This window comes from Pagrus major, chromosome 12 (genome assembly GCF_040436345.1).
Source record: "Pagrus major chromosome 12, Pma_NU_1.0".
Lineage (NCBI taxonomy): Eukaryota > Metazoa > Chordata > Actinopteri > Spariformes > Sparidae > Pagrus > Pagrus major.
Window position 1 is genome coordinate 13,610,061 of NC_133226.1, and position 10,096 is coordinate 13,620,156.

General features: G+C 40.1%; 1 protein-coding gene across 1 annotated transcript; it reads right to left on the minus strand.

Moving 5' to 3' along the window:
- Positions 1-1,079: 1,079 nt before the first annotated feature.
- On the minus strand, positions 1,080-6,935 carry fam163ba (family with sequence similarity 163 member B, genome duplicate a). Its single transcript, XM_073478715.1, has 2 exons — positions 6,843-6,935; positions 1,080-1,517 (listed from the first exon to the last, which is right to left on the minus strand). The coding sequence occupies exons 1-2, from the start codon at positions 6,933-6,935 to the stop codon at positions 1,080-1,082; spliced, it is 531 nt and encodes a 176-aa protein (XP_073334816.1).
- Between the last annotated feature and the right edge of the window lie 3,161 nt (positions 6,936-10,096).

A 10,096-nucleotide genomic window follows, 5' to 3' on the forward strand; every position in this document is an offset into this window, starting at 1 on the left:
TTGGGTCATTCTTAGCTTTAAAATGAATTTAAAGGTAAAGTGGCACATGGGAACTAATACAATCCCTTCACCCTTAATAATAAATGTTATTGCAACCCACTGCTGGGTTCAGTATACATACAGTAGGGGGGGGGGGGGGACAGACTGTGTTTAGTTGTATGGAATAAGAATTCTGGTTTGATCGAGTTAAACACACACACACACACACACATGCATGCAAGCACACTCACACGAATGCACACGTTGCAAGAACCCATCCCCCTTTGGCACCTAGTCCAGCCCAGCCTGCAAGAACACAGAGATCTGTCTCTGCTGAAGTGTAGTATACTCTATATGTACACTTTGTGTTGTCAGCAGATCCTCAGAGAAACCAGACCTCAATGAACGGATGTGGAAAACAAGCAGGGATTTCCATCTTCTGAGAGCCCTTAATGTCTTAAAATATTATGGCCTAGGTTACGTCTATCTAAAATATCTATGGGTGGCAGCTAAAACATGACATCCCCCTTCCTACTCTAGTCTAGTGATGTTTAATCTCTGTAATCTGTGGATGGAGGAACAGACAGATCATCCCGTCATAGATGGGGGAAACACTGGACTTCACCTAATCATATTTTGTTTGTAGCAGCTATGGCAGAGAGAAAATCCCTGCCGATTATGTCATTCTGACATGGCGGGAATCTGTTTATCTTTCAGGCCATGGGTAGAAGAATCCAGAGGAAGTAGGGCGAAACAAACTTTATCAAATCGTAACACAAATTCCATTCTTATCGTTAAAAAAGACATATTCAAAACAGAACAAAACAAAGGAGTTCATGTTATTGATAATTTAACACTTTTTAAATACTTTAAACTCAACATTTGCCCAAGTGTAAGGTCCTGGACCTGAGCATAGTACCTTTGAAAATCCTGTCCTGAGAGCCAGCTGAGTCCTCCATTCTGCAAGAGGTGACCAGGAGAACAAGACCAGACTAGATCAGACCATACTAGACTGAATTAAACTGGTCAAAAAGACAAAAACAGTCTGACTCAAGCCCAGTCCAGATTAGGCCATCTCAATTAATTCCAACCTCGCCCAGCTAAACATCAGTGCTGATGCTACAGCTGCGGGTAAACATGTCCCTCATGGTGACCGACCGGGCCAGGTTGGGTTTACGGTAGTTTGAAATGTTCACAGGCACTGGCAGGTCCAGGTCCTGCTGCTGGACGCTGCGGTAGCTGATCCGGTCGCCTCCGTTCCTCAACCCATCTGGTTGATGATGGAGCTGCGGCTGAGGCGGCTGGAGGTAGAAAGGCAGCTCATAGTGTGTGCAGGATGGACAGAAGGTCTGTGAGCGTGTTAGTTTCCTGGCCAGAGGAGGGGTGGAGAAAAGGGCGGGGCCATTTGGGATGGAGGAGGCGGCGGCCGTCGCCGCCACAATGTTGTGATTGGAGTGGACGGGTGGGAGGCGGGACGTGACGGCAAAGTCCGGCTCCTCCTCCTCCGACTCGGACTCTTCTTTCTTGCAGCAATAATACTGGTGGTGAGAGAGGAGGAGGGGAGAGGCAGAGTGAATATTTGGGACAAAAAAGTACAGTATCATGTAAAATGTAAGCGAGATGAGGGAGAGGGTGGGGAGTTAAAAAGAGGCATGACAGAAAGTTAAAGCCACATTATGTAGAAATTTGTATGTAAGCGATTTGATGCCCCCCACAGTTTTCGAGTCCAACACCACCAAATAGAAATGTAGGTGCTAACTACAAAGTCATTAACTCAAAACTGATATTTCTTCACATTCTGTTGGCAGTCTTAGTTAATTTTAAAATGTTTTTAACTAAAATTCTTACATATTGCACCTTGAAGGTAAAAAAAGTCACATAATGTTGCTTTCGAGGACATTTAAGAGACAGAGTTGCATGCCAATGCCTGCAAGCAAATTAGTTTATATTACTATCTAGCCAATAAAGTCTAGGTCAGCCTCAACATCATACTAATTACGGTCATATAGTACTATTTTACAGTGTTTGCAGACATAAAACCATGGATTTTGTGCTTACTTAGTAGGAGAAAATGGCCATGTAAAACCGTACACATTCATCAGCAACATAAGACCATAACACGTGTCTATTGTTTGAACATTATCAAAGCATGCAGTCACTCAAAACTCTTTAGAGGGAAGATGTATCTCATAATCTAGCCCATTTTCCCCATGAGGTGTTCTCCAGGCTACATCACTCAAGATGTTTGCACGTCCCATCTCAGTGAAGCATGTGCTACAGTATGATGCAAAAGTGTTTTGCCTCTGGTTTTTCCCCCCAAACAATTAAAGTTCAAACAGACTTTCGAGAATCCACTTTTCAGCAGAGAATTTGTGGTTACTATTTCTGGCCCACAAAATGTAGCTCTCAAATTCATTCCTGGCATCCCGCCAGCTAATATGAAGCCATTGGGGATCGCTTTTGATTTTGCTGTGAAATATATGAGAATCCTATGAACTGTAATCAATTCTAAGTGGAAAGGATCATATAATTTCCACTCCACCAATATTATCTTAGGTCCCAGTTGATCTCATTCTGGTAGTGCTTTTATCTGAGGTGCTTTACAATTTGCCTCTCAATAAATCATTTACACACACTCACACACTATTAACTATATGAGTTGATGACACCGAGTCTGCGATAAATGCTCTACCTGCTGAGGCACTGACACCCCTCTCAGTGTGAGTTTGACTTCACATTTTTAAGGTGGTAAATGTCGAGGCCCTCAGAGCTTTTGAATCCCTGTGTGTAGAGCCTCAAAGAAATAAGCCAGATTTTTAAGCCTTTATAGACATAGAAATGTAAATAACACAACATTTGATGTTTGTTCTGCTCCTTTTAAACTCCATTTAGCTACATTTTTTACATTAAAGGTGCAGTTCACTCTTTAATCAAAATACATATTTTTCCTGTTAGCTGTAGTGCTATTCATCCATCTATATTGTTTTGGTGTGAGTTGCCCAGTTTTAGAAATGTTCTGCCTTCTCTCTTTTGGTGTTATTTGCTGAGTTTTGAGGATATCAGCCATAGAGATGTCTGCTTTCTCTTGAATATAATGGAACTAGATGGCACTCAGCTTGTGGTGCTCAAAGACTCAACAGCAACACAGAAATCATGACCTGGTTACTAAAGACCCCATAAGCCAACCATATCACCAAGCAGAGGGAAACATGCATCTACTCATGGATAGGAGGCTCGTGCTCATGACAGTTAACAATAATGCCGTCCTCCTTGGCTGAGTTGTAGCGTTAGCTAGCTCAGTTAGCTCGCCCCTAATTCATGTATAGATGTATGCTTTCCTCTGCGCAGTGATATGGAGAGAAAGTAGCTCCTACTTAAACCCGCTCACAAAAAGGTCTGTGGGTTATCTTGAGTAACTGGGTGATGATTTTTGTAAAAGAGACATTGCTGTTGAGTTTCTCAAATATATACTGTATATATTTTATTTGTTTGGTGCTTTGAACACCACAAGCCGATTGCCATCTATTTCCATTATATTAGAGACAAGGCAGACATCTCTAGGGCTGAAACTTCAAAACTCGACAACTCACTCCAAAACAATCTAAATGGATAAATAGCACTACTGGTAAGAGGAAAAACACCTTTAAGAAACAGCATTATGTTCCATCAGTTAAGATGGTCTGACTGAAATATACTTAGACACAGCTCTTGTAATGTTTCTTATGAATACATTTGAGTATTTGGAGCAAAGTCTATAAAAATACTCTAAGGAGCTTTCTAAACTAAGCTTCAGCAGGACTTTGAAAATCTTTGACTAGATTATTATCATGGCCCCCTTGAGAAAAATTATGTATTTTTCATGTCCCTATAGACGAAGCTGTTAAGATCCCAATCTTGTGTTTATTAACGCTAAAGTAATGACAGTACTTCATGATTCCCAGATGTTCAATTTAGGAGCCGCATGACAACAAGATTAGGTTGCTCTCGCACATATTTTCTGATACCAAGGATGAGGTTCAGTGTTTAGTGTTAAAAAATAGCTCAGTCCCTCAGGTGTGAAAATGCCTTTTAGTTTTTAAAAGGTATGTGATAGCAGCAAAGCATTGTACTCTGCAACAAGGCCAGAGGTAGTTGGTTGGTGTTGCAGCTGCTCCTTTGTTTTATCAATACAAACCATTTTGGTCTGAGTGGGTGTATTGCATTGTGATTTCTAGCGTTTCCTTTCAGGGAATTTTTATAGCTTGCACAAGATGAAGCGGATTTGGGGTAGAAGTTGATAAATTAAAGCAAAACTTCGATATTTTGAGATACCACTTGCATGCCTGTAAGGTAAATGCTGCAGCTGGCAGCTGGTTAGCTTAACTTGGCATAAAATGCCAACAAAAGCTGCTGTAACATCAACATATTACATCTTGTTTGTTTAATACGTACAAAAAGTGATGTGTAATTTTTAGTATGTTTTGTGTAGCATTTAGTAGCATCTAGCGGTGAGGTTGCAGATTGTGTTATTATGGACTCCACTGCTCCACTGTCTCTGATTGGTTACCTTCGTTGGCTGGGTTGGTTAGGTTTAGGTAAGATGAGTGAGATTGCTAAGGGGTTAGGGGAAGAATATCAGGGCAAGCCAATCAGAGACAGAGTATGGTGAAGGGTACGAGTCCTAGCCAATCAGAGGCAAAGTAGAGGGGGTCTCAACGATGCAAGCAGTGGGATCCATAATGACGCAACCAGTTTATATCTGATAAAATGTCAAATTTTCCAGTGTTTGTGCCAAGCTAAGATAACTAGCAGCTGTCTGTAGCCTTATATTTAATGAACAGACATATGGGTGGTAATCTTACTCTCTACCAGAAAGCAAAACAAAGCTTAGTCCCCAAAGTTTTCCTTTAAGGAACGGACTAAAATGTAATAAGCTTGGGTCAAATTGTAACTCAGTTTGTTTCCTCTTCTCTATCACAGAAAGATTTTTAATGCTCCATTGCCTGTCCAAGCAGTGAAATTCACAGAGGATTACTAGAAAGTATAATGTAAAACAGCAACAAGCCCACATGCTGGAATACTAATCCACGAGCTGCAGTAATGCTTCCCTGTGGTGTTATTAGTGTGATATTTTGACCTAACTGGAGTTTGTCAAGCATGAAAACACAAAGCACTTCTTTTCACCTCATTCCGTTTTCATTTTATTCTCACACAACCAAGACGGCTGCTCTGAATATCTGAATAGCAGTGCACAAGCTCCTAGAAAGATGGACGGACTTTTTAAAACGTACAACAATGTGATTTCCCTCGTGGGAAATGAAACTGAAGTCTGTAACTTATCAATGGGAGACAAGGATCAAAGGAATAATTTGCTAAACTTGAATACTTTGGAGAGAATACTGAGTTCAGACTGAGGCAGAAGTGCTGTTGAAAGGGAAAGTGCAAATGCATTTTCATTTTCTGCCTACTGGTGTGAAATGAACAGAATTGGAGCTTATTTTTGTGAGTGCAGGTATAGCCCCTACACCTCACAGTGAATCAATGATTGATGATTTACCCGAAGTTCCAGTAATGATCTGTCCCTAATTTGATGGCCAGCAGGCTCTGAATTCCCAAGACGAGGATCAAGAAGTACTGACATACCATCAAATTTGGCTTCATTACCATTATTGTGCATTTTAGCCACACTAGCAGCTTGGTCATTTGAAGGCTTGGTCCAACACTTTGGTCCAATCTGAAAATTCTACATCATGGATCGGCAGGAAATTTGGTTCAGACATTCATGTTCCCCTCAGGATGAATTGTAAAAACTTTTGTTTGCTTTACCTATAAAACTATAATGTTCCCAACTGCCGATCGAAGCAAATGTTAGCATGCTAATACAACAAACTAATACTGTGAACATCGTTAAGGTTCTGTCTACTAAACATCACTATGTTAGCAGTGTCAGCACATGTTAGTAGGTAGGTAGCTGAATGCATCAACATGTTGAAATTTATAAATTTGTCTCCCTACATAGAAATGAATGGAAAGTTTGAAAATGACAGATCCCGTGACCATAACACGGCCATTTTAAAGGTCCAGTGTGTAGGATTTAGGAGCATTCAGGGACAGAATCAAAATGTATTATTTGTAATCGTGTTTTGCGTAAATCACCTGGAACTATTTTTGGTCATGTTTGAGTTTTTGGTTTATCTATTTTCTGATTTATGCTGAAAGATTCTCTTCTCACATGTCATATTTTGTTTTACTTCCTGTCTTTGTGTGTCTTTCCTGCCTGTTTTCTGTGCTCACCTGTTTTGCATTAATTAATCAGTCCATTTAGCCAGAACGTTTCCCCTTTTTTGGTTGTCAGGTCGTCTACATTTACTATGTTTTCTGCCTGTGTCTCCCCTCAGTATACCTGCTTGTGTTTTCCATGCCTCACCAGTTTTTTCTTAGATTAGTTTTTATATTTCTCCATACTTTTTTTTGGATTTGCCCCAGCCTGCTTCTTCTGTCATTGTCGGCTGCCAGTTTTTTTGTTCTTTGGATTCAACTTTATATTATTAAAGCTTGTTTTTTGTTTTCCACCTTCCTACATGCCATTGGTCCCTCTATGAGCTGAATTAAACAGTTTTTTATTGTCTTTGAATGAAATTTGAGTTTTATCATTACTATGATCCTTGTAATTGAGGGTCATAAACATAGTTTCACAGATTAAAGCAGCTGTATTAAAAACAAAAAAAATATGAAATGGTGACTTTGGCTTTTACAGCAGCTATACTCAAATTATCTTATGAGTATCAACAAAATGCTATACTAAGGTACAGCCCTTCCTTCCTGCAAACATTCAGAGAAAATGCAATGAGTGCAACAGAGGCTGAAAGCAGCCGAGGCCTCACCTGCAGTCTACAGTAGCACAGTACTGCGATGATAAGGAGTAATATAACAGTAGCTAGAATTCCACCAGTGATGACCACTGTCCCGGCTGTCATTCGAATGGCTCTCCATCAACACCCTGCAGAGAGCAAGAGGAGGGAGGATGGGTGGAGATGAGCGAGAGAGAGGGGGGAAAAGAGTAGAGGAGGGTGGGGAGCGAATGAAAGAAGAGATGACGGAGGAGAAAGCACACAATTCATCAGTACAGTGGCTTCATTAAGTAGATTATAACTGTGTCTCATCTCAGTGGTGCTTATTGAATTATCCAGCAGTTAGGAGACATGTAATAGAATCAGCCCACAAATGCTGCTCATAATATGGATGGGATCTTCAGGCCGGAACGCATAGAAAAACCAAGTATGAGAGAGAGGAAAAGCAGCATTCAACAGCAGAACAGGGATAGAAATGAGTCGGAGAGATGCCATGAGAGCGAGGGGATAAATGGATGGTGGGAGTCAGGAGAGTTGAAGTGACTGAGGCAGGTGAGGGAAACAGAGACAGAGTGAACAGTGAATTGACATGGAGCGAGGGGGAGAAAGAGGTCAAGATGAGGTAAGTAATAGGCACAGAAAGGGATTTGATGAATGGATATGAAAGGGAGAGACAAAATGATGGAGGGGATGAAGAAGGCGGTGTGATAGATAGATGGGGAGAGCAGATACCTAAACAATGGGGTACATGGAAATGAAGAGGGAGAAAGAGGAGATAAAGATGGTTTGATGACAAAGGAAAACAGGTTCATTGGGCGAGAGTAGTGAGAAAAGAGAAGGGATTCTGCTGAGATTTTTGTGTGATGAAATCTTTAAGCCGAGCCCATTGTTGAAAGAAAAACAGATATTTTTATGCACACACCCCAGACTGACAAATGCCCGATTCCAGAGACTTGTTCATGCACACTGCTTAAAAAACAACAAAAAACAAACCAAAACAAACAAAAATAAACACCTGTGGGTCTATGGGATAATGGGAGTGCAATCCATGCTGTATACTAGCTGTTGTGGGGAAAAATTAAAGGTCCCGTATTGTAGAAAGTGGGATTTGCGAGTATATGTTGATTATACAGCAGGTCTAGGTGCTGTATAAATACTGTGAAAGTATCAAAACGCTTAATCCACGTAGAAATGCACACAGTCTGTATTTAGGCACTGTGCATTTAAACGAACCGTCAGGACTTCTGTAACATTGTGATGTCACTACTATACAGTGAACACCCTCAGTCACGCCCCCAACACGGCCGTGGTGGCAAAAACACTGACAGAGCTAAGGCGGAAAAATGGTGGGCGGTGCTTGCTCAGGCCTGGGAGAGCTGTGCAATCAGAGCAGACTTCAGGAGGAAGGACCTTAAAGGGACAGGTACCAAAACAGAGTCAGACAGAGGGTGAATAGAGGTGCTGCAGCAATTGACTGTATGAGAAAAATAAAGTTTTTCTAACATTAAAGTAAAGTAAACATGATCTCATACACCCAAAATAAAAGTACGATATGGGAACTTTAAGTACTAAATGTGTCTTTTGGAGAGACATAACTTTTACAATAGTAGTAAGGTAGGCTACAGCAGTTCACAGAATAAACACAGAAATGTGTTTGTATTACCAGCTACTTCGAAAACTATAATAACGAAATTCTTCTAAATATCTTGTACATAAACCAATATAATATAAAAATATATACATACACTCTAAAAATATATGAAACTTTATACAGTAATGTGCTGTTCTTTGTGAATACAGCACAATATTGTAAATGTTGGTGTCTTTGAGAGACACACACTACTTCAACTATTTTTAAATCATAAGCTTATACAGTAGCAGTGTTATACTGTAAAGATCACATTATACAGTACTTACAACGATTTTACAGTAAATGATAAGTAATAAACTGTTTATGGAGATTATAGTAGGAACACTTAAATAACAGTTTCATGCATTTTACTGTAAAACTTATTCTATGCGGCACAATATTTGCTTACAGTAATAAATTGTCGTTGTAGATGAGAGTAGGTAAACTGTAGAATAACAGTTTAATGCTGACACCTCTAGCTGCCAGTATTTTACTGTAATTCAACAGGGAAATTTTGTTACCGTGTATAAAAACAACATGTCTTTTTTTAAAGGAAGGCTGAAAGGTTAGAATCTAAAACTTTTGTCAAAGTTGAAAGAGATGATAAAAAATAAATAATAATTTCATAATGAATGTACTCTGCTTGGTGCCACGGCTGGTAGTCAGTGATTTATGGTTCACCATATGCCTGTTTTATAATAAACTGATCTACATAAAATAGAACAATGTGTACCAAGACATTGACTGATCTTTTGGCCAGATGTATAACACGTACAGGTGGAGAGAAATCCTTGGTCAGCAGATACATAGATGCATGAGGGTTTTCAAAGTCGCAATGAAACAGCATTTTGAGAGCACTGATTCCTTAATCAGGTGCATCTCCTGATGAAACAGGGATTATCTAAAAGTCTAGACCATGGGGATGTCAGATGAAGGAGGGAAAAAACAATGTTATGATGAATGTGATGAATGACATGACAAGTTAGATTTGCAATTAAGGTGACAAAGATGTCAGCAGTGTTCTGCGATTCATCAATAAGCAGATAGAAAAGAATCAGACACCAGAACAGAAACATAATAATGTTAGGTGTACCGCTCAAAGCTGACAGAGAGGCAGATCACGACCTTTGCTGCATCAATCAGCAGGAAACATCCAAACGGACAGCTGTGGGTGACCTTTGAACTCTGACCTTAAAATCAGAGCTTACAGCAAAGACAAATGGAGATGTTGACGCATGAGTTTTGAGCTCATTCATCAAGCTGTGCAGCACTGCAGCGCAGATCTACATTCACTGTTTGGCTCTAGCATGCTGTCCTTTTGTGTGATTCACAAAACCCAAGCCACAGCCTGTATACAATCTACATGAGACTAAATCATTTTGTTGTGTTTCGTCAGTTCAGGTAGTTGAAATTTAATTGAAATTAGTGGGGATGAATGGCTGGGGCTGAACGCTACAGTACATCATAGGAACATTTGCAGCAGTACGACTGACTTGAGACTGAACTGACCTCATTCTCAGTTTATTAGATCAATGCTTCCCTTTAATTACTTCTTTTCAGTCTCTACAGCAGCTGGATTACAGGAAGAAGCCTCGGGCCTCGAGGCTTTAAATATTCATTTTACTCTTGAAGGTAATGCACATTCATCACAAACATT